This window comes from Diabrotica undecimpunctata, chromosome 1, assembly GCF_040954645.1.
Source record: "Diabrotica undecimpunctata isolate CICGRU chromosome 1, icDiaUnde3, whole genome shotgun sequence".
Taxonomy (NCBI): domain Eukaryota; kingdom Metazoa; phylum Arthropoda; class Insecta; order Coleoptera; family Chrysomelidae; genus Diabrotica; species Diabrotica undecimpunctata.
This window is the reverse complement of record NC_092803.1, coordinates 199056204-199082585: the sequence shown is the minus strand read 5'-3', so window position 1 is coordinate 199082585 and position 26382 is coordinate 199056204. Positions and strand designations below refer to the sequence as shown.

The 26382-nt window shown below is 33.9% G+C and overlaps 2 protein-coding genes across 3 annotated transcripts in view; one reads left to right on the top strand and one right to left on the bottom strand.

The window, feature by feature from the left end:
* The window catches only part of Phlpp (PH domain leucine-rich repeat protein phosphatase), a 41949-nt gene extending 29264 nt beyond the window's left edge, over positions 1-12685 (bottom strand). Inside the window, exons 1-2 of the mRNA XM_072520969.1 lie at positions 12538-12685; positions 1443-1729 (exon numbers count right to left, since the gene is read on the bottom strand). Coding sequence (XP_072377070.1) covers positions 1443-1729; positions 12538-12672 — 422 coding nt within the window. The 5' untranslated portion in view covers positions 12673-12685. The remainder of the gene's footprint in view (positions 1-1442; positions 1730-12537) is intronic.
* A 190-nt stretch (positions 12686-12875) lies between these two features.
* On the top strand, positions 12876-23426 carry Dnaaf6 (Dynein axonemal assembly factor 6). 2 transcript variants are annotated; one of them, XM_072520970.1, is made up of 4 exons: positions 12883-13006; positions 20948-21061; positions 22716-22936; positions 23022-23425. In XM_072520970.1, exons 1-4 carry the CDS (start codon positions 12994-12996, stop codon positions 23277-23279), a joined length of 606 nt encoding a protein of 201 aa, XP_072377071.1. In that variant the 5' UTR covers positions 12883-12993; the 3' UTR covers positions 23280-23425. The 2 variants fall into 2 exon arrangements, with proteins under 2 accessions (XP_072377072.1, XP_072377071.1); XM_072520971.1 differs by lacking the exon at positions 20948-21061 and having other exon boundaries at positions 12876-13006; positions 23022-23426.
* The last annotated feature ends 2956 nt before the right edge of the window (positions 23427-26382 follow it).

The following is a 26382-nucleotide window of genomic DNA, read 5'->3' as shown; positions in this document are numbered from 1 at the left end:
AGACTCATAATAACCCATATTGGAAACGAATACGGTTTTGTCAATGGTGTATTATTAAGTTTTGCCTCAAAATCAACCAAAGATTACCACGACGAAATGACTGCTGACGTTTTTGAAGAATATTTTGAGCAAATGTTGGATTTAATTCCAAAAAATTCTGTCATAGTCATGAATAATGCTAGTTACCATTCAAGACTAGCAGAAAAATTGCCAACAACGGCATGGAAAAAAGGAGAGATAATCGAATGGTTGGATAAACACGCAATTGAGTACAAGAAGAATTCGACAAAAAAGGAATTATTACCTATTGTAAGGCAACATAAAGCAGCTTATAAAAAATATATAATTGATGAAATGGCATTAAGCCGTGATGTAATTATTTTACGTTTACCCCCATACCTCTGTGATCTGAATCCGATAGAAAATATATGGTCTCAAGTAAAGGGTGAAGTCGGACGCAACAACAAAACTTTTAAATTAGAAGACTTACAACAATTATTAGAACATTCCTTATCAAAAGTAACTCCAGAAAATTGGAAAAATGCTGTTAGTCATGCTCACAAGGAAGAAAATAAAATGTGGAATTTGGATAATATGACTGATGCAATGCTGAAACCGGTAATAATTAACATTGGAGTTGAAGATTCCTTAGATTCTGAAGAAAGCAGTAAATCTGAAATGGAATTTGATTAAAATAATATTCATTTTTTTACAAATGGGCCCCTGTTACGGCCACAAATTATTTTATATATAACCGATAAAATAAACATCTTGCATTTCTTGCAAATTCATTAGTACCTGTTAATCTCCATCACTCCGACACTGGCAACTTTATTTAGGGATTAGTAACCCTCAAAACTATTGTATTCTATTCTGCTTCAACCTTTATACCTGGTGGTCATACTCACTTTAAAATTGTTTTCCTATATACTTCTGTAAACTTTTTTAGAAACAAATATCTATTTTTCATTGAGTCACCCGTATCAACAGTTTAGGGATTTGCATACATAATGTGTTATCAATATGATGGAAATGGACTATAGATTCATTCGCCTAACTAATTTTTGCAATTTGAAATCGTGTATTTCTACACTTTGTAATTTTTGTTTTACACTTTTAATATCCTTAATTAATATACATTTTTACAAGTTGTTATAATGTTTTATAATATTTATGTGTAATAATTTTGACAATTCCTTTTGAGTTGTCAAAAACAAAACTATTTTGTATATTGACCAAATAAATTCTATTCTATATAAATGTTCATAATTATCTTTTGCAATAATATTCTCTTAACAGGTTAAAAATAGATGTTGCATATATAAAGCTTTCGAACAAAATTGGAAAAATATTTAATTTTTGATATACCTACTCATAATTATAAATTTTTGGTACATAAATAATAAAAAATATTTAGTGCTAGTTTTGTAAAGCATACTCACAGTTTAAGCTGGCTAATTTCTGGAGGCAACGTAAGCAAATTATTGTCGGACAAATCCAGCACCACCAAACTAGTTAACTGTAACACACTCGACGGGAAATTCTGTATTCCATTCGAACGCAAACTGAGGATTTGAAGCTCCGAAAGACTCTGAATCGATTCACCAGGAAGTACGATTTCATCAACGTAACACTCTTCTTTCTTGTTGCATAAACCGTTTAGGTTCAGGTGTTTTAACGATTGATGGGCGCTATCTGCGGAGGGATCGTTTTCAATGACTGGTGTTTCCTGAAAATTCAAGAAAATATCTTTATTTAGTATGGGAAGTAACTTATATTTATGGAGTATTACAATCTCTAGATTTTCTCGTTATGTAACTCAACATAAAACTGAAGGTAAATTCTTCTTTTATCGCAAGTAAAGAACCATTTTTTGTTTTAGTTGTTGATAGTAGCTATTCTATCAACAAAAATGCTCTAATACAAATATCAAGCTCAAAGTGATTGTCTTATCGCTATATCAGATTTTGTTATTGATCTGTTTTATTTTCTGGTTCTGAAACCATTTTCTTACTACATATTTTACACAAACATTTTTTAGGTGGGATTAAACGACAATTAACTGTAATAAAAATTACATTATTTGTTTAAAATGAAAAAGACAGTAAAGATTCCATTTCACGTACAAATCGTCTATGTATCTGTTTATACGTATTTCGCTTTAATAAAGCTCATCAGAACAGTTATTCATAGGCGTTCTCAACGTGAAAAATAGATCTTTCCTGTCTTTGGGAAGCAACGATAAAATGGCTTTGAAACGGACGCAATAGCGACATCTGATATTAAATCCGTAAAATAGTTTCGAAACACAATTCAGATTTCTGCTTTAATCTGAACCTTCTATAAATGCAAGGTATAACAGACATTGATAAAGATGTTAATATTGATTATTTGTTTAGTTTTAACGTTTTGATTTCCAATTCTAATTTTTGAAGCAATGATGATAGGGAGGGCTAAAGTGAGCATGTATGGGACCCTTTGAAACCCCATATTATTTGATTTAATATAATTAGAGCCGCTTGTTTGATATTTCCCTTTTTTTACCATCTGTTTCTTTTATAACTAGTTACGAAATGCTTGATACAAAAGTAAAAAATCTAGTGAATAGAGCAAACGAAGACGCTGGTTATCTGGATGAAACTTCTTTTTAAGGTGCCTTCTCCATTACTGAAGGTTGGCTATAACTATAGCAAATTTTTCTCTATCTTGAGCTGTTCTTAGTATCGAATGTGTGTCCATGCCTGTCCAGTCTCTTACATTCTTCAACCAGGAGCATTTTCTTCTTCCTGGACCTCTTCTTTCGTCCACTTTGCTTTCCATTATAAGTCGTATATACGAGGCGTGTTTTTTAAGTAAGTACCGTTTTGGAATTAAAAAAAGACATGCAAAGATATGGCAATAATTTTATTTTTACATGAAAGCCTGTACCTTAATCTACTTTTCTACATAATTTCCGTGAAGATTGAGACACTTGTCATAACGTGGCACCAGTTTTTGAATACCCTCCTGATAAAATTCTGCCGCCTGACTTGTTAACCACTGCATCATAAATGTTTTGACTTCGTTATCGTCTTGAAAACGCTGACCGCCCAGGTATTTTTTGGTACAAAGTGCTGGAACAAATGGTAGTCGCTGGGCGCCAGATCAGGGCTGTATGGAAGATGATCTAGAGTTTCCCATTTAAATGATTTGATGAGATCTTTGGTCTGATTAGCTACATGTGGACGGGCATTGTCATGCAGCAAAACGATACCCTTACTCAACTTGCCACGTCTTTTGTTCTGGATTGCACGACGCAGATTTTTCAGTGTCTCACAATAAGACGCTGCATTGATTGTCTCATTACGAGGCAGAAACTCCACTAGCAATACTCCTTTTTTGTCCCAAAAAACTGTGCACATGATTTTCCGGGCAGAAATTGTTTGCTTAAACTTCACTCTTTTGGGTGATGATGAATGTCGCCATTCCATAGATTGTTGTTTCGATTCTGGTGTGACGTAGGCCACCCACGTTTCATCACCAGTAACAATTTGGTCTAAAAAATCTTCACATTCACTGTGGTACCGCTCAAGGAAAGTCAATGCACTGCCTAAACGTTGGGTTTTGTGCAAATCCGTCAACATTTTTGGAACCCGACGTGAACACAATTTCCGGTAATTCAAGTTCTCGGTAACAATGCGATACAAAGCACTACGAGAATACTGAGAAAAGCAGTCGGACAGTGATGAAATTGTAAAGCGTCTGTTTTGTCTCACCTTTTCGTCCACTTTCTGCACCAAATTTTCATTAACGACCGAAGGACGCCCACTTCGTTCTTCATCATGCACATTTGTGTGGCCATCTTTAAATGCTCTTACCCATTTCCTTACCATTCCATCACTCATAATGTTTTGTCCGTAAACTTATCGATCGGTTTTACGCCTTTAGCACTAAGAAATCGTATAACAGCCCGTACTTCAAAATCAGCGTGACTCACGATTATTGGAGGCATCTTAAACACTGGTGTAAACAAGTATACAATGAAGAATCAGACTGTAATGGCGTCAGTGCGTATACAAGAGATGTAGGTAACCAGCGCTCATGCGCGGAACGCCGACCGTAGCGCTGCGGCGGCGAAATCGCAAAACGGTACTTACTTAAAAAACATGCCTCGTATAATATCCCTTCCATTATAAGTCGTATATATTAGTCTGAATGAAACAATATGGAAAATAGAAATACCTATCGGGAAAGAAATAAAAGGCAGAATTTACAAATCAGTCATCATACCAATAATGACATACGCGGCAGAAACACGAACTGGCATAGAAAGGACAAAAAAATGTTGGAAACAGCAGAGATGAAAACTCTTAGAAAAATTGATGGTTATGATTGATTGCTCGACTATGGGACAGAGCTAGAAGTACCGATATATGATGTAGATGTAAGGTGGAGAGCATCAAGAACTATATAAGAAATAGAAGAGTAGATCATATAAGCCGAATGACAACAAATGGAGTAGTAAAAACATCAAGAGACGGTTCCACAATAGAAAGACGATCCGAAGAAGAAGAAGAACTTCCTTTCATTAATCATAGTTATTCTCGCTAGTACAGCCCCATATCTCTAGACCATAGGACCATACTGGTTTGAGCATTTGTAAACTAATACCTTGTTTTAATTGTAAGTTTTGAGCTTCTACCTAATAACCAATATAACTTCTTGTATTACAGTTTCAGTTCTTTCGTTTATGTCTACACAAAAAGAAGAAGAAGTTTCTTTCATCAAGTACAGCCCCATATCTGTAGACTATAGGACCATACTGGTTTGAGCATTTGTAAACTAATATGTACCTTGTTTTTGATTGTGAGCTTCTACCTAATAACCAATATAACTTCTTGTATTACAGTTTCAGTACTTCAGTTTTTTTCTGATATGTTCCTGCCATTGTAATTTGCTATCTAAATGTAGCCATAGGCATTAAACTGTTTTCTTGTACGAGAGGATTTTATTGTTTACTCTAAATGGGTGATTATTATTTTGTTTTTTAAAATTGAAATCGATATAAACAGATTTTCCTTTATTCATTTTTATGCACCATTTATTATTCCAGGAACTTATTTTACTGTATTTGGAAGATGTCTAATCACAGTGTCGTCGCAAATATGGCCAGTTTAATATTTTCCGCACTGCCCTGTGGGATTACTGCTTTGATTGATCGTATATTTGCCTGAATATTCGCCTTCCTGTTTAAATCTTAATTTTTTGTCTTCTAAATAATACTCGATTAGCTGGACACAGCGGATGAAAAGATATCTTTTAAGTGTTAGTAAAATACATTTGTACCACATTTTTTCAAATGGTTTTGCTATGTATAGAAAAATAGTTGATCATATTTTATTCTCTTCTAGAGGTATCTCTAATAATAATTTTTAATACAGTATTGCCCAAAATAAACAGTACTGAAACTGAAACATAGATGTCTCTTTGTGCGCGCTGTCATATTCAAATTAACTAGTATAGACCTGTCAAGTAATCCTTAAACAATTAATTATTAAGGCCTAATTGTTAAAAATGGTGTTAGTACAGAGGAGAAAGTGTTTCTTGTGGAGCATTATTTTCGCTCATACAGAATCAGCCGACGTAATAGTGCAAGTCTGCAATACGTGTGTGATCAATTCACACAACGGTTTAATAAACGTTCACCAAGTAATGCTGTAATTTTGAAGGTTGTTAAAAAGTTTAGAAATACGAGTAATGTATTATACCAACGAAAAAGAAACTCAGGTCGTCCCAGGATAGTTAACAACAACGATAACCATGAACGTGTTTTTGAGCGAATCTTGGAAAATCCGAAAGCCAGCCAGACAAGAACAGCGTTACATCTTGGCTTAAAACGAACTTCCTTGCAAAGAATCCTGAAGGAGCTGGGTGCATTTTCGTATGTGATTCAGGTACATCAACAATTATATCCCAGGGATTATCACAGTAGAGTGGAATATTGTGCCAGAATTCTTGCATTACAGTACGAAAATCCTGAATTTTTGAAAAATTTTCAGACGACGCACATTTTTGTTTGTCAGGCCATGTAAATCGTCGCACAAATCGATTTCTGGGCTTTGCCAGACCAGATGAAGTTCAAGAAGTTCCTTTACATAGCGCAAAAGTGCAGTTTAAGGACACGGAATCATTGGTCCATACTTTAACAAACAAAACGGTAGGCAAGTCACACTTAATCAACAGACGTACATACAAATTTTAACACGCTTTATCCCTGATCTACGTCAATTTTGTCATGCGCTTAATTTGGCACTTCGAGACCAATTTTTCCAGCAGGATGGGGCAACTTGCCATATTGCTGTCGTAGTTCATCAATTTCTTCAGGGACATTTTCCAAACAAATTAATTTTACGATTTACTGACCCCTATCCTGCACATTCTCCAGACAACATCTCCAGACGCATACATTTGGGGCATGGCTAAAACTGCCGTTTTTAAACGGGCACCACAAACCATCAATGAGTTAAAGGATGCTGTTAGAACCTTTTTCGCGGACTTGAGACAATCTTTATTCCATAACATTACGAGAAATCTGGAATATCGTTATGAAATCTGTATTGAGAGAGGAGAAGCTCATTTAGAACTTGTTATAAAGTGTCAATAATATGTATTTTTTAAAACAATAAAATAATTACAAGTTCAGTACTGTTTATTTTGTACTATACTGTATTTGTTATGCGATGCATTTGGTCTATTGTTGACTGTTTATTACGAGATCGAAATTGATGGAAAGGAATAATTTCTTTGTGGTCCAGTATAGATTGTTTTCTTATTACCAATATCTTCTGCTTTATATACCACTTTCCCTGGCTTGAGAATCATAATTAGTTCGGCTGTTTTCCACGTTATTGGTAGATGTTGCAAACTGAATAATGCTTTAATAAGATTTGTAAGTTGTACGATGATAGCTTTCCTAGCATATCCTAGCTTTATAGGCAATTGTTGTAGTATTTCTCCTATTATTAGGTCAAATTCCGGATCCTTTTTAAAATTGATATTGTTTTTGATTACTTTCTTTACTTATTTATGGGTAGTAGGCTTTATTATGCCTTTATTTGTATTGTACACATCGTGTTCAGTCCTCTCATCATCATCGTTTTCCATTTCGTTTCACATTTTATAAGTATGAAGCGAAAAGATTTGCTTTTTGTTTTCTTTCACCGAAAAATTTTTCTGAAAAATAAGGAAGTTTTAGTGAACTTCCGGTACAACAGAAAGTGGTAGCAGACTCTAAATATTTTGCAATAATTTTAGACAATTATATAAAATTTTCAGATATGAATTATGTCAAGTTTCTCTAAAATGTCCAATTCAAAATCTCAAAGAATTACCGTGTACAATATCACATCTATCATTACCACTGGCAACAATATTCTCCAATTTTCTTCTCTGACTTCTTCGCCGTTGAAAATGTCAATACTTTGTTGCTCAGTCTTCACTTTCTCGTACTTTTGTCTGTTGACATCCTTATACCAGTTTCACTTGCACACTAATAATATAAAACACCAATTTATGTTCAGCACAAGTGATCTTTATTTTTAATTTTTAATTATTCTGGTCTAAATACTCGTTGTGCTTTTATTATATTAATATTTCATTAGATATTTTGACATTATGTTGATGTTTGCTCATGTTATCGACCAAGTGACACAGCGTAATAATTGTCTGAAAGTAAATCTCTTATTAAAGATATTGACTATAATCTGTTGAATGAAATAACACAGGAAAATATAATATGAATTTCAGTGGATGAATATATGCACAAAATAGTCAAGGGGCTATGGGGGCTTTCAGAAGCTATAAAGTATTAAAAAATTAAAAGGGAAAATCCCAGTGGTTGGCTGTATATCATATGTTGGCTGGTATCAACAATTGAACTCGGTTCCTTTTTTCGAGCAGGAATGAGAACGTTCCTCTAAAGACAAATTTTATAACATTGACCTAGTGTCACAACATTTTTAAAACTCAATATTTTTATGTAATCTTAAGGTTATTAAACCTTGTGTGGCTAGTTTCAACTACTTTCTAAGATTTTTTCACTGGAGATTAACCAGAAGGGATCGAAAACATTCTGATAAATGTTAATCCTTTTGGATAATTTCAAATTTTAATGAATATATACCATTATACACAATCATCAATGACCAAAACTTCTAAGCAGTCAAAAAGTTCATATATCTAGGGATATCGGTTAACCCCAATAAACAAACGTCTGTCTCAAAAAACTCGTATAAGGCTGTATAGAACACTGATAGTCCCCGTTCTCACATATGGATCAGAGGCATGGACGCTAACTAAAACAGCCGAATCCGCTGTATCGATTTTTGAAAGAAAGGTGCTACGCAACATATTCGGAACGGTCTGTGAGAACGGAATATGGAGGCGTAGATATAACTTTGAACTGCAGAATATCTACAAGCATACGTTTGGTGGTAAATATATTACCACTATAATTAAGCGAAACCGCCTGCGGTGGGCAGGACATGTAGCCAGGGCCCCTGAATCGAACATGATAAAAAAGATTCTAACAGCGCAACCCGTGGAAATGAGAAGACCTGGTAGACCAAAGCTGAGGTGGATGGACGGGGTAACACAAGATGCCGAGAAGATAGGAGTTGGCAACTGGAAAATGCAAGCAAGGGACAAAATAGAACGGCGTAGAAAGCTTGAGAAGGTCGAGGCCCTCTAAGGGCTGTAGCACCAAGATGATGATGATGATACCATTATACATCAGAAGATTTTACTTCTTTGCAAATGTCTTCTCTAAAGTATTCTCTAAGTTAGTGTGATATATATACAGTGACGGCTCGTGACAATTTTAGTTGGTGGGTCTTGGACCGCCTATAAATTTGATGAAATTATAATAAGAAAAATAAAGATTGGAACATATGGGTCAAAAAAAATTATAAAAGTACTGTGCTGAACTTATTCAATAGCAGCTTTACTTGTACAGCAGTTGAGCACGTCTCGTTTTCTGGCTAGCAGATATGTTCCATGACTATTGTTTTAAAGCTAGGAATTTCACTAAGTACTTCCTTATGAACCGAACAGATAGCCAGTGAATTCAGTCTGTTTTGGCCCATAGTATTCAGAAGAAAAGTTTTAATTATTTTTAAACTGTTGAAACTTCTCTCTGCTTCCGCTTTTGAAAGTGGAGTTGTTAATGAAATTTGTAATAGTATATGTACTTCAGAAAATGATTCTTTTCAATTAAAATAAGATGCAATTTAAAGAAGATTCAGCTTGTGGATAAGAAATAAACAATGTGTTTTGAACGTTAAAGTTGAGACGAACGTCAGGTCTATATATTCCGAAACGCAACGATATAATATATCGTTAATATTATTAACTTGTTTATGAATATTTTAAACTGACTTTTGTAATATAAAATCCAAATTAAATTACGCATTTTTAAATTACTTAACTTAATCTTTCATCTCATATTTTTTGTTTTTTTTTTTTTAATTTAATGTCCAAGCTATTAAAAAATGGCCTCGAAAAACGGTAAATTGGCTTTTTTGGCTATTTTATTTATTTGTTTGCAATTTACGCGTTCAAAGTAAGCATTTTACATAAAAATCACAACCATAACTTTTGTCATAAAATAGGTGACCTAAATTATTTAAGAAAAGTGGTTTCGATGTAAAGAAGGTAATAAATAGGTTGCCATAAAAATTTTCTGTTAACTTTTCGAAGAAATCGAACTTTTTAGACAAAAGCCCGCATAGCATGTTTAGCAAGAAATAAAACCTAGTTTATTTGAGTTTATTTATTTCCAAAGCAATAAGTAAACCAATACTATTTTTAGAAACATAGAAACAATTGAATAGGCTAGCTTGTGGTTTTCATAAAATCTATTATAAATAAATTATTTACGACTTTTATTTGAAGAAATATATACACTGCGCGTCATGAAAAAGAGGCCACCTAGAATTTTGTAAGAATTTTTTAATAACTTTAAGTTTATACAATTTATTCTATCGTAACTAAATTCTCACAATGCAGAAACACTTTTAGCGTCTTTTAGGCATCAACAAACGGTGCCAACAGGTCAATTAAGGGTAATAAGTTTGCAGAATTGATATCAGTTTTACGACTTCGGATAATGCACGTGTTGTTTGTACCTTATTTTTCTTGGAATATGGCTATTCTGGATTTCAAAAACCTTTCACTAATGTACAGTTGTTCGAAGATTAAACTTGTGCAATTTTTAAATTAAAAACTATGACTGAGAAATTTTCTAGATCTGTTCAAATTGTTACTTTGATTGGTAATGGAATGAGTCAAAGAGAAGTGGCCAGATAGCTTGGAGTCAGTCGGGGTATGGTCCAAAAAATTTACCAACGATTCGTAGAGACTGGATCTCACGAACGACGACCAGGATCAGGCCCGAGAAGAATCACTACGGCCAGAGAAGACTGTTCTTTACAACGCACTTCTTTGCAAAATCGGTTCTTTCCGGCTAAATCAATCTAAAACCGTTTTCAAAATGCTCACAGGTGGACTTTAAGCACTTAGGGGTTAAGGGGATTTGGGTCTAAGGGCTCGCTGTCCAGTAACAGGACCTTTGTTAACAGCAGCACTTCGACAACGCCGACTACAGTTTGCTACAGACCACGAGCATTGGACGATAGAAGATTGGAAAAATGTTTTGTTTAGTGATGAGTACAGGATGGTTCTTTATGGCTCAGATGGTCGCAGCAAAACATACAGAAGACGTGGGGAACGATATGCTGCTTGTGTTCGACGAGTACGTGTTGCTTTTGGAGGAGGTTCGTTAATGTTTTTGGGCAGGCATTTTATTCGAGGGCCGTACTGATCTCATATTTATTGATAGAGGAGCGTTCAATGCACACCGATACATTACCGAAATTCTAGACGAGCATTTAATGCCTTTTGCTGGGTTTGTCGACGAAAACTTTATTTTTATGCAAGACAACAAGCGGCCACACGTAGCCAGGATGGTAACGCAATATCTGGAAACTGTAGGTGTGCCAAAAATGAACTGGCCGGCTCAAAGTCCAGATTTGAACCCGATTGAACATGTTTGGGACCAACTCAAACGAAGGGTAAGAATACCTGTTCCAATAAATCGAGAGCAGCTTCAGTTGGCGCTCATGGAAGAATGGGAAGCTTTTCCCCAAAACGACATCCATAATTTGATCAATTCAATGCCAAATCGAATGAGGAGTGTAATTAACAATAGAGGTGGTAATACACAGTATTAATAATCACGACTTAATTGTAATTTTATAAAGAAAACAGAAAAAATGTACAATATTAATTTTTTTTATTTTTCAATAAAATTATTATTTTGGAAGAAGTTATTTTTTGACATTCGTTATTTAAAAAATGATTGCATACTGCTTTAGAACATATTCTTAAACAATACACAAACATTTATTGACAATCACTTTGTGGTATGATTCGTAAAAATTAATAAATGGCAAAAATTTTAGGTGGCCTCTTTTTCGTGACGCGCAGTGTATTAATCATAAATATTTATGTTTTACACTAAGCATTACCTCAAATAATACTATAAAATTAAAAAATTGAAAAAAAAATTAGATGGTTTAATTAACAATTTATTTATTTAAATAGTACGTATTCGAATGTACGCAAAAAGTACATACATATTAAAAAAGAAACGTCGAAATCCATAAACAAGAACCAGATATACTGTTAACAGCTCCTTCACCCTCACCCGCTCTAGCGAGTTTCAATCTCGGCCGATTTTTAGGACCACAGTTTGAAACTTTATGGACGAGAATTAAAAGGCAATTTTTTTCCAATTTTGCACATTTAAACTTTAAAGTATATTGTTTCAAATGACGCTAATTAGATCTCTTCCAAATTGCTCTAAGACAACTTTTTCTTTTTTTAAATTTGTAGCAAAATGCAAGCTTTTCAAAAATGAAAAGATAATTTTCCTGTAGGCAATAGTTAAAAAGTTATTGTAACTGTTTGTAAGCAAAAAATTTATATGTTTTTGCATAATAATTTTGCAATCTTTTAAATCTTTTAAAATGTCGAACTGGAAACCTTACGAATACAAGTTTGTTTACTGTTAATTATTGAACGTCTGAACGAGTTCTTCCTTTACCTTGAACTGTTCAATTGTGTTTCTTTTTCTCGACTTTATCGGCTTACTTACGTATAAATCATGTTTATGTGATTCCTTAAATAAAATATTTACAAAGTTTCGTCGAAGAAGGTTTCGACTAAATGTCATCATGAAGAGTCGTCCCCCTATTACAAAAAGTGAAATATTAAATAAAACAATATTCACTATCAAAAGTTACGCCTTTAAGCCGATTTTGATAACAATTTTTAAATATAAAGTGAAATTATTATCAAAAAAACGAAAAAAAAAATTATTTGAGTCACTGTGAGTATATTAACCGATTCAGTCGGAAAAAAACTCGTCCTCGACGAATTTCAAATGTTACATCCCTTATTTATAAATACCTATTTTACATTATTTGTACCACGGCTTACATTAAATCTTTCATCTCCACTGCCTTCATCCTCCAAAGAATCAACGTCAATATTTTCACATTCCACAATTTTCGGAAACTTCACCACTTTGTCGCTCAGTCTGCGTTTTCGCATAGTCGTAGCTGCTAACATCATTGTGATCTATTCACTTGCACAACACTAAATTGTAGCACCAATTTTCCAATAAAAAAAATCATCATAGAGATGTTTTTATTCGCGAACATATTTTCGTTTACATTTTTTTATCTAGTCGCAGAGATATGTTTGTTTAAAATGCACGTTAGTGACTAAATTACGGACTTTGTTGTAGTTAAGTATAGTAATTGTGATTCTGTAAAGTGCGACCCAAGACAGCATGACATCACGCATGGCTACTTCTTATTCTTCTCTCGAAGACTGACTTGATCGTGTACAGGGGCGGATGATTTATAGAAAATACCTATTACAGAAGGTGTTATGGGAATTCCAAGTAAGTTCAATAGCACATTTTCCCATGGAAATTTAAATAGTATTTAAAATATGTAAGACATTACTTGTTTATATAAATAAGTCGTGAGTGTCATTTTAGTAAAATTATTTTATCAAAAAATTTTCGATTAAAATATATATCTAATGAAAAGAGGTTTTCCGGCATTGACTCTGCGTTGAATAATTTTGGTTTTGAGAAAAACCATTACTTTGAGGTTTTGAGAAAACGTCACTGGGAAAAGTTGACGTTGGCGTTTGTTAACGAAGCATCTTGGAGGCTGTTGAGATGAAGATTTTATTACGTAAGGATATGGACGTGACTATCCCCGTTTAGGATCCTGGATCCTCTTCAGGTTTGTTGTTGAATGTGTATATGACGCACAATATCACCGAAAGCAAAACATCACCGAAAACGTCACTGAGGCAAGTTGACGTTGGCGTTTGTTAGCGAAGAGTAACGAGTAACGAGTTAAGAGGTTCTGACTGGATTTGATGTTCTTTCCAGATTGTGTGATTGTGTGTGGGTTTTAGGTCTAAGTGTGACAGCCAACTTCAGAACTAGTGTATTGTACTATAATTCTGTTATTGGACGTTTTCGTTAACGACCAGCCGTCAGTTTTCGAGGAACAGCTCTGCCACAAATAAACCTGTGTGTGTGGGCTGGCATGACAGTGATGGACGCTACCATTTCGATGTTACTTTGGTACCATAAGTCGTTTTTATGTCTTCAGTCGACTCTAGAATTTGTGCGTTGCACTGGTATTCTGTTGTTGGTAGAGTGCTGTAACGGTAAGGTCACGTTCTCAGGCAAGAAAGAGGATCCCTTTCACTGCCATGCGAGAGTGTGGTTTTGAGTGTATTTAAGTGCGTATGTGTAGTGTACTGACTTGACAAAGACGAAAATTGTACTCTTTAGGGACCATTGCACCTGCAAGCCGTTTTTACGTCTACGAACAACTTCATAACTAGTCTATTGCACTATAATTCTTATTATTAATCGTTTGCATTACCAGCCAAGCCTCGTCGAAGCTTGATATCTGTCGGTATATATGTGGGTTTTCGGTATACTGTGTGACTTACGTGCCCGTCTTCCTTTTTTATTATTAAGACATCTAAAAATGGTAATTTGTTTTCTTCCAGTTCCACAGGTAACTGGATTTTATGGTGGATATTATTGATGTGTTCTAAAAATACCTTTAGTTTTTTTCTCTATGTATCCAGATTATAAAAGTATCATCCACGTATCTAAGCCAAAGTTTGGGTTTGTGCTCGACTGTTCCTATTGCTCGCTATTCTATTTCTTGTATAAATAGATTTGCTATTAACGGTGACTGTGGTGAACCCATCAGTGCTTCTTCAACTTGTTTATATATTTGCTCCTTATAGATATAGATGAAATACGTGTTATTTAAGCAATGCTTTGTTAGATTTAGAGTATACTGTGATATTAGATACTTTCTGTTTATAATTTCTAATGATTTATCTATAGGAACATTCGTGAAAAGTGGGACCACATCGAAGCTGACTAACAAATGTCCTGGCTCAAGAGTCACATTTATTATACGCTCGATGACGTGGTTGCATTCTTCGTAAGTAAGAATCCGCTTCTTCTGCATATGATTGTAGCTCTTTAGCCAGAAATTTTACCAGTGGTTGTAGAGCCGTTGCAGAGCAGTTGTAGCAGTATTAGCCGCAATGGTAATCCTGCGTTATATACCTAGGGGTAGGCCGTAAAGTTTTGGACATCTTGACGACTTCTCTCTAGGTATGAGATGTAAATGGTGTTCTTTCTTGATGTCTGAGGCTTTGAATTTGGCTTTAGTTACTTTTTCTAGATATGTTGTAGGGTCCCAAGAGATTCTTTGATATGTAGTGTCGTTTAAGATATCGTTTATTTTTGCTTCGTAGTCTTGGATATTCATTACTACCGTGGAGTTGCTTTGTCAGCTGAAAGCACGATGATTTCTTTGTTGTTCTTCAAATTATGTAGAGCGTCTTTTTCATCGGAAGTTAAATTTCTTTTTGGTAGTTTGACTGTTTTTTATATTATTGATACGTCTTGGCGTATTATCTCGGTTGTTTCTGCTGGGTAATTAGTAATAGTAGTCTCAACCTCGGTAAAAATATTTTCCACGGGAATTCGTGCAGGTGCAACAGTAACTTCTATAAAGTCGATTTAGATGCTCTTCTCTCGACCGGTCCTCGACAGCGCTTCTTGTAATTGGCCCTGTACTTATATATGTAGGTTGGGTCCTACTCGTCAGCCTTGTTGCCTGATTTATTTTTGTACTCTTCAACACAATTTTCCATGTTATTGGAAGCCTTGGAGCGTCATCTCAATTTCTATTGCTTCTTTGTTTTTAGGGTTTTAGCTTACATCGTCGTGAAAGAAAACGAACAACTAACATTTTTAAATGTGTTAATAACAAAGAAGGAGCACGGACACAAAAGATATACAGTATATCGAAAGCCCACACATAACTATAGATATTTACACGCCGATTCACATCATCACCTTGCACAATTATACTCAGTAATCAAAACTCTCATTACAAGATGCCAAAGAATCATAGACGAAGAACATAAAAATGAAGAAATGCTTAATGTGAAAACAGCATTAAAAAACAACAAAGAAGAAATATGGAGCCAATAGAAGACGAAAAACCGATTGCAAAATCATGCCACTATAGAAACGGTATTTAATATCAACAGAAAAAACCACCCGAAAAAACAAAAACATCTATCTATCCTCTTCTATGTGAGATTTTGACAAATCGTACATCGCACAGACGGATCAAAATATCCATGTTAGACGAGAAGAACATCGAAAAATCTCATCCATAGTAATAAATCGATGCCTGGGTCTTCACTGACCAATGAGATGCCCATGGCTTCTAGTAAATCTTTTTCAGTCACTCGACGATTTTCCAATACCATATCCTCTGTATTTTTTCTACGATTTCTAGTATTGTTGCCGTTTTTGAACGTCCTTGACTAAGATCGTTTTCATGGCTTGTAGGACGATGTTTAAATTCAGCAACCCATCTTTCTACTGTAGATACTAATTGAAGGCGAAGAGTCCTTATATACTTTCAACATTCGCTCTGCTTAAATTTACTTTGCTTTTAAATCTTATAAAAATAAAAATTCGACCACTGCAGGATACTTAATTTTTTCCGTTGTAAAACATACTGTGAAACGTCGACACTAAATGGCTTGTAAACAAAGAATGAATTGACAGATTGAAATGAAACTTCATGTAGGTTCATACGAAAGATGTACCAATATAACAAAAAAAATTAGGTTAGTACCAACGCCCTTTCTTATCGGACCGCAAAATCGTTAATAACAAAAAAATACTTAATTCCGTATAGATCTTATGTATTTATTTATTTATACGTATCAACTTTTTGTCCGCTCCTGAAGCAATTTAAAGGAAGTATGCTCGAAATTAAAGTAGAAAATCTAATCGCAATTTAAACTGCATTGTCCCATTTCGTCATTTTCGTGTTATTTTGTAAACACAAGACAAATGTAAATTCCATAAAATCGTTGTTAATAGCATTTAATTCGTGTTACATCAAGAATAATTGTTTAAACAATGCTAGGTTTTTTACATCAAATAATTGTCTTTTGGTTATATTGTTTTAAATAGTGTTACCCTGAGCAGAATTACATAACTTATGAAAATTAACCTTAAGTGACAGAACTGAACTGTCCGTTTAAGTCAATTTTATGTAATTGACCTGTTTAAGAAAAAGATATAAAATGATAGATGGTATAGCAGAGGTGTAAAAAAAATATTACTACATTGTCAAGGTTTTCTAGTGTGGGTACCAAGTTGACTCAATTTATACCAATTTCTCGAAGGCTTTTGACACAGTAAACCATTTTTTGCTTATCTTTAGATTAAGATGTATCACTTTGCTGAATGGTTTCTTTCATGTTTAAGTAGTTATCTTGATAAAGGAGTTCAGTTTGTTTTTATAAAAGGTTCACTCACTATTCCCATCTTGGTCAGTTCAGGGGTCCCACAAGGTTCACATGTGGGTCTTCTTCTGTTTAACTTGTTTGTTAATGATATTTATGAGGTAATACAGTTTTGTCAATTTTTGCTATTTGCTGATGATCTTCAGCTATACTTCAAAGTTTCAAATCTATCTGACTGTCTAAGGATCCGAGAAGACCTGACTTTACTATATAACTTGGTCATTAGTAGTATATTAGCAATAGTAATGTGATTATTTTTTTAATATGATACAGTATTATCTATATCAGTAACTCTTGGGATATTTTACAAACTTTGCCAGAAAGAGAAATTATAAAGGTTCCAGAATAGTTAATATACACAGCAATATTCTTTAATTTATTTTGGTGAGAGTCTCTATTTCTGCTGTTAATGAATTTGGTAATGTGTTGGTGATCTTTAATGATCAACTTGGGAAGAAAAATAAAGTTCATTGTGCGGGCATTTGTGAATAGATAAAGGAATATGAGTTTTTTGGTAGTCTAACAAATTCTTTATAACCCTTTTGGCTCTTGAATCTAATATCGTTTATGACTTGGCTGAAGCTCTTAATCAACATGCTAGATGCAATTTTTGCATGTTGTTCACTCAGTTACAGAAAAAGGTTCTTTGGAAGCTGTTTTATAGATTCTTGGAATCTTTATCTGATTCTGTGTAATCTTTACAAGTCTTCCTATTACTTGGTTCTTTGCTGGATATCTGCTCTGTTTCTGCTTGCAGATGCAAAACTTGACTTAGGCTTGACATTTTTGTGGTAATATTCTACCAGCCCAAATTTTTAGTTGCACTCTTTCGTTAGACCTTCTGTGGCGAGATACTATTTTCCAACAACGACTCAGACAATAATACAGAGAAAAGAAATTATGAAAAAGAACCTCAAAAAATCAGAAATTGAGGCGGCAATTAAAAAGCTAAAATTTAGAAAAGCAGAAGGAGAAGATGGAATAACAGCTGAAACACTCAAAGAAATGGGAGAATTGGGACCGAAGTAATAATCATCACTATACAAACCAGAAAACTGAAATACCTAGGCCACGTGATGAGGGGACTAAAATATGAAATTTTGAGACTCATAATACAGGGAAATATTCAAGGAAGAAGATCTGTTGGCCGAAGGCAGAACTTATGGTTGAAGAATCTACGTGATTGGTATCAATGCAGATCGATTGATTTGTTTAGACCAGCAAGTTCAAAAATAAACAAGAAGATATATTGAGCTTTACTGCACGTTTTATATTTTTATTTTTTTAAATGTTTCTGGAGACCGTAAACAGTTCTGTTTTCTATTACTGTGCGTCTTTTTATTACGTCGCTTGTCGTGTTGGTTGCTTTTACTAGCGATCCAGGTTATGTAAATTCTTTGACTTGCTCAAAGGTATGATTGTTAATTTGAATTCTCCGTTGAATATTACGGGAGTTTTTAGAAACCAACATCCAACAATTTCCTCGTTTACTACAAGTCCTAATTCACTTCCCGGGTCCGCAAGCATTGTAAAACAGTGCACCATGTCTCTCATACTTCTGACCACCATAACTACACACACTCAAAAATGTTTTGCATAATGTAATATTTTCAAAATTATCCACCAAATCTGGTGAAATCTATTTTTTTAACAAAATACTTTATTATGTATATATATATATATATATATATATATATATATATATATATATATTGTTGTGAATTTATTAATTGTTATGTCTTTAATTTATAATGTCTTTATCAAAAGGTTCTTATCTTAATTTAGTAAAAAGCACGCAAAAGCGAACGTGACAATTAAAATTCGCGGGCGCGGTCTTCAGATCTTGACTGTCCGCTTCAATGAAAAATCCATTATTATATATGAAGCCACAACTGGCCTAGAATTCTCTGATTTATACTAGAAGGTCATCGTCTGACCGGTTTCCTATTCTGCCAGCAGGTAGAATCATCTCGTATAATCTACAACATATTAGAATTAGTCATCATATATTTACAGTTATTTTTAGGCTTTTTTATGCGAGAGTTTGCGTCGATGTATTAAAAATAGTTCCATTCATTCTAATATTTAATTGTCTGATTGCTTTTTCCAAGGAAATATTAAAGAGGAGACACGCCAGCACGTCTACCTGTCTTAGACCATTATTAATGTCAAAGAACTTAGAGTTTACTCCTTTAATTCTAATGTATGATCTTACGTTTTGCATTGTTAGTTGGGTCAACTAACTTTAGGTGGGATCCCAAAGTCTATCATTGCATTATATAACGCAGTTCTATTCACACTGTCACACTGTAGTTGAGTTTTCAGCAGTGAATTCGCATTGATATTGACCAACAATATCCTTTGTAAAATGTTTAAGTATTTCAAACAATATATGGCCGAAGTTTTTGTACGCTAATGCCTCTATAGTTCTTACACTCCAGTTGATCACCCTTTTTATGCAACGGACATATTATTCTCTTTAGCCACTCTTCTGGTACCAATTCATTCTGCCATATAAATACTATTAGTTTATGGATTGCTGCAAAAGTTGATCACCACCTTTTTTATACATAACTGAACAGATTTCATCTATTCCTGGGGTTTTTTTCTTTGAGAATGCATTTGACACTTCTTCTCTTGTTGGGTCTTCACTGTGTAGTTGATGTTGTAAATTTTGTTGATTTTCTATGTTGTAACCTCCTTCAATGTCGTTTACTTGATGTTAGCTGAAATGTTGTGCCCATCTGTTAAGAACTGAGTTTTTATCATGTAGAATTTCACCGTTAGTGTCTTTACAAATTTTTAATAGTAGTTTAAATTCTCGACGGTTATTATTTAAGGATTTATAGTATTTCCTTGTTTTATTTTTATCGAATAAACTTTGTATCTTATTGAGAGTGTTATGTTCGTATTCCCTCTTCTTACGTCGATGGATACGTTTTTCGTCTCTTCTAAGACGTCTATAATGTTCTTTTTTTCTCCGTGTAGAATGTACAACCTGCGTCGATGGTTTTTTGATATACTACAAATAATGTCGGATAAAATTTTCTGTAGGGTTGATAGTTTACGAGATACAGCGCGAAAACTCTTTGCACCCTTTTTCCAAGATCCAAGATAGGGCCCGGGGGGGGGGGACAAGGATGGCGACTCCACAATTTTGAACTTAAGCTTATACTCACCGTCGGAATACATCAAAAAAATTAAATTGCGGCCTCTAAGAAATACACGCCAAGGCATAAGAAATTTAACTTTTCAATGGACTATGTTTTAAATTGGCCTATAAATTTTTTCACATTCTCTGCTACAAACTTTAAAAATAATAGAGAGGGACGATAGATTGAGAACAAAAACCAAACTGAATGTATCAGTTATCATGGAGCTAATACTTTGCACAGACAACACTTATTATCAACTTTTAGGGATTTAAAGTTGACAACAATAGCATATGTAAAGGGCTTATCAGAAAAATTAAAAAGAATAAAAAATAATATAAACAAAAAGGTTAAAAATAACAACTAAACATGTTAATTCTAAACGCATGATATTATACATGATACTATGACTAACGATAGGATCTTCCCGTAGCACAAAATCGGTCGTGTTCGCGCATGCCGTCATTGGAGAGTAGGATTTGAATTCTTGTTAAAGTTAAATGGGATTTGTATGCATTCTGTGATGAAATTATTCAATTAGCAAAATAATAATATTAAATAAAGGTTTAATAATTACAATAATCGTACCCAAAAGGATATCTCCAAACTATTTATTGAAAGATTATTTATTGATACATACAAAAAACTGACATTACGAACGTGCAACTCTCCAATTACGTCACGACTTATGCGCAATATCTTATCTTCTTAGTCATAGTATCATGATATTATAATATTTCAATGAAATATCAAACGTAACTATAGTAACTAAAAATTGTTTGATCAATATTTACGTTTAGATAAAATGTCGATGGACTTTTGTGATATTCAAAAACTTACAGAGTTATTTAATCCCAAACAGAATAATTCCGATTCTGAAGATGAAGCTGAGGAATGTGTAGAGAATAAAACACGTAAGTAAATAAAATTCTTCTTCTTCTTCAGGTGCCATCTCCTCTACAAAGATTGGCAATCATCATAGCTATTTTAATTTTTGAGGCAGTAGCTCTAAATAGTTGTTTTGTGGTGCATCCAAACCATTTTCTCAGGTTCTTAAGCCATGAAATTCGTCTTCTTCCGATGTTTCTTCTGCCATTTATCTTTCCTTGCATTATGAGTTGCAGGATGCCATACTTCTCGCCCCGCATCACATGTACGAGATGCTGTAGCTTTCTTTCTTTAATTGTAAGTTCAACTTCCTTCTCTTTACCTATTCTTCTCAGTACTTCATTGTTCGTAACTCTACCCAGGAAACCCTCATAATTCTTCTATAGGTCCACATTTCAAAGACGTTAAGTCGTTTCATTGTGTCTAGATTTAACGTCCATGATTCCACTCCATAGTATAGTACACTGTACAATGTTATATGTTAAGTCTTTGCCACATAGGACCTTTTTCATTTTTATAAAATTAGAACTTGCTTTTTCGATTCTGAATTTGATTTCTGCAGTGTAGTAAATAAAATTATGGGATTATAAGTATGCATACTGGTAGATCATTTGAATTTTGTTACCTACTTCTTTCGAAATGTAAAGTCGGTGTAAATGTAAAACTTCTTAGATTTTCTGTTTTCTCTTTTGTTCTGTAACTCTGTTAAGATTATCATTTTGAGGTTTTACTTTACTTGTAGCTTTTTGTGATGTGTCTTCCATATTCTCTTCATAAAGTGTGTCAGCTCACATTACTTGGTATGTTACCAATTTTGAAATTACCGCCTTAATTGTTGGAGTCAAATGAAATGTCATTTCGTGATTGTTCGGTGGTGAGTAAAATTCGTTAGTACTTTAAACTACGTCTTTTTGGGTTCTCTTTCTTTGTAAGCCATTGAAGTGGTAATTACGTTAATGCATTGGTAACTTTTCTTTGCTTTAATTTGAAACAACATCGCCGTACTATGCTACATAAAGTAAAATACAAGATATTTATCAATGATAATTAAACCAGACTATCAGTGATTTGTTATTCTGTTTGTCCTCCATGTTAGAAAGTTCACTGTTCTTTTACATATTTTTTACAGACTTCTGTTTTTGTGACAAAAAAAACCAACCTAGTTCTGTTTTTATTCATAAAAATCATTGAACTTTTAAATTTATGGTTCCTGAGTTGAACTTTTTAAGTTTCACTCCCATCAAATTGACAGCTGCAAATTTTTGTAAGTTATTCTTTGTAATTTTCTCTAAGATTTTGATTTACTTTACATTTAAATCAACTGATGATGTGTATGGATTCATATACGAAACGTATATGAAAAGTAGCAAGATACGTTTGTTTCCTTCTCCAATTTCGTAAGAGATAATCCTCACACACTATTCTTTTTAACTACATTTTGTATTTCAATTGACGGTCGTACTTCTTTTTCGATAGATATTTAAAATCACCAGTCTTCCAAGTTGAACCGCGTTGATTTTCATTGCGCTGAGCTTTCGACATCATCTCTGATGTCTTCTTCGGGGCTTTTAAGGTCTCAGTTTCCCGAGCACCCAGACACTACTACACTGATCAATATTAACTTCACCACTGTAGTCTGAATAAAACTAGTTATTATAATTGTTTTTTTTTAATTTTCAGCTAAAATCGAGAAGCAAAATGATGATGTGCAAAAGAAAATAAATCCGTACACTAAAATAGAAACGAACGATGATAAAAACAAACTGTTGAATCCAGAATATGTTGACGAATTAGAACAAGAACAAAATGGAGAAACTACGGTAAATCAAGATTGGAAAAAGACGCCAGTATGGGATATAACTTATAAACAACAAGTTACTGCATCTGATGTATTTTTACAGGTAAAGACAAAATATATTATTATAAAAAGTGCATTGGGATTTTGCGTTAAAAAATACTGTTTCACCTATTACTATTTAATTACAGATGGGATTTAAAAATCCTACCACCGCAAGCTGCGAAGATATGATAGTATCCGTTCATTTGCCTGGTGATAGCCATTACAATATGGATCTAAAAATACAAAAAGAAAGCTTGATGATAATTTCGCCCAACTATTACTTAGATTTGCGTTTACCTCATCCAGTCGATCCACAACAAGGAAATGCGAAATGGAACAAAGACACCGAAAAATTAGTAATAACGTTAAGAATGGATCGTGAATTGGATCTTGTGAATTTTTAAATATTTTTATTTAGTATCTTTGGGTAATGCTTACCTTAACTCTTATTTTATAGTTTTATTGATAACATGTGTTCAGTCATTTAAGTGATTAAATTTTTGTGCTCTGTCAGGTCATTATATTGAGAATCTTATTTATCATGTAGAATATATCGAGTTAGATAAAACCCAAAAAAAGCTTGAGTTTTAATTAATAAAAAAACACAACTTACAGCGGAATGTTATTGGGTTGACTTTGAAGCAGTTCCAAAGAAGAATACAAGGAGAATTAAAATCCATCGAAGAGAAAAGATCCAATAAGTTACAAGAAAAGATCACTGAAACAGACCTATAAACGGAAATATTAATCAGAAAGACAACAGTCACAAATTGTAAATGATGTTTCAAACATATTTTCTCTTGGCGAATTCACAATGGGATGGATCCTGATTCTTCTCTAATTCTTCAGTAGTTACAAAGCAATCAAATAGTGTTAAAAGCAGTCCACAAATCCTGCTATTTTTCATAAAAAGAAAGAGTTTTGTACAACACAAATTGTTCAATATGTAAGATAAAAACTGTGACCTACGTAGAACAAAAACGTCAGTAACCACAACTTTTTCTTAATTGTAGTGGTGTTTATATTATTGTTGTGCTTTACTCCAGTCATCAGAGACGAAAATGCCACTGAACCTTTAAAAATTGTACTAACAAACAGAATGACAATTTTGGGACCCTAAAATAGATGCAAAAGTTTGCCATATCTTCAATGGGTTTTACAAACGCCTACAATTTCTCGTTGAAGTTTAGCAAAAACAAAGTGTTCCCTCTTTAGACATTAAGGTGATAAGAATACAAGAGAATAAGATCATTTTGGATTGGTGTCAGAAACCAACTGACAATTGACAACTGACTTAAAAAGTCAAAACCATAACACTTCTTGCAATGTAGCACAGAATTTTACACATTAGCAATGATATTTTCATACAAAAGAATTTAAAAACATTATACAACATATTTTTAAAAATCTATTAAAATTCTTAAGCAACTAATCTTCAACTCAGACTTACATGACGGGCAATGTGATAACAGACCAACAGATCCCGTTATTTACAAAAAGTTACCCTACGTAAGACAGATAGATTAATGAAGAAAAAATCATGGATGATGAGATCCTGAAACTAATGGACGAGAGAAGAGAAGCCAAAAATGACCCAGATAAATATAAAACCATAAATATATTAATAAGAACGAAAATCAGAGAAGCGAAAGAAAAAGAAGCAAGGGAAAGATACGAAGAAATTGAGACTCTGCAAAGTACGATAGTCACAATGTATATAGGAAAGTTAAAGAACTCACAGAGTGACTAAGACGAAGGCAGAAAGGAAATATAACTGATTCTGACGGAAACATCATCTTGGACAAACAGAGTAAAATAAGAACGTGGAAAGAATATCTAGAAAAACTATTTGAAGACCAAAGAGATAACACCTTTGAGCTAGAAGAAGAGGTAAATGATGGACCAAGAATATTACAGCAGGAAGTTTACTCCGCAATAACACAGTTAAAGGATGGCAAAGCGGCAGGCTCTGATAATATACAAGCAGAACTACTCAAACTAATGGACAACGAATCAATAGCAATAATTGCAAAGATATTCAACAACATATACAAGTCTGGAGAAATACCAACAGAATGGCTAAAATCTGAGTTTATTATACTTCCAAAAAAACCAGGAACCAAAAAAATACGAAGATTACCGTACTATAAGCCTCATGAGTCATCTTCTAAAATTGTTCCTAAAGATAATTCATAAGAGAATCTACAAGCTGTGTGAAAGTCAAATTTCCCCCAACCAGTTCGGGTTCACAAATGCTGTTGGTACTAGAGAGGCTTTGTTTTCAGTACAAGTCTTATTCCAGAGATACAGAGACGTCAACTGCGACGTATACGCATGTCTGATTGATTACGAGAAAGCGGTTAATCGAGTACAGCACGCCAAGATGATGCAAATACTAAAAGAAACAAGAATTAACAACCAAGATCTGAAAATAATTACAAAAACGGACAACTTAGAAGATCTACAAGTTCTTATGAACAAAATCACGTATTACAGTCAACAATATGGACTCAATATAAACGTTAAGAAGACAAAGCTTATGATAATTAGCAAGAAAAGAATAACAGACGGTCAACTCTACGTCAACCCATCCCCTGTAAAAAGAGTGACGCACTACAACTACCTCGGCACCATAATAAATGAAGAATGGACCAACAACCAGGAGATAAGAGCACGCATCGGAAAAGCTAGATCCACCTTCAATCAGATGGGGGTCTTCTTCAAGAGTCACAACCTCTCTCTTGATACAAAAGTAAGAATGCTTTGATGCTACGTCTTCTCTGTCCTTTTTTATGGTGTTGAATCGTGGACCTTGAACGAAGATATGTGCAGAAAACTGGAAGCATTTGAGATGTGGCTATATCGGAGAATACTTAAGATCCCGTGGACTGACCGAGTCATAAATGAGGAGGTCCTCAGAAGAATGAATAAGAACTGAGAGGTACTGATCACCATCAAATCTCGAAAGTTACAGTTCTTCGGACATATTATTCGAAATGAATCCAGATATATTCTCCTTTAAGCCGTCCTGCAAGGAAAAATATTTGGAAAACGAGGTCCAGGAAGTTTAAGTTTAAGTTTAAAGATCCTCAGAATCTGGTTCAATACAACATCTGTGCAGCTTTTCTGCGCTGCTGCAGATAAGATAAAGATTGCCATTATGATCGCCAACAATCGTAACGGATAAGCACATCTGAAGAAGAACCCTACGTAAATAGCTTAACTAACAATATAATCAAGCTGCTGAATGGAATTCCTAAAACCAAAATAAACAAATATAACAGCATATCCAACTACAGCTTATTCTCGAAGCTTAAAGACTGGACACCTCTTCTAAATCAGAGTCATTTTATTTACCAACTTTCTTGTCTCGAATGTGATGGGCAGTATATCGAATAACTTACAAGAATTTGCAGCTATTGCTGAATATTGATTGCTGCAAATTCTTGTGTAAGTTGTATACATCGGGAATCTTTTGCAGATCTTCAATTTCCAGACATTACTCTT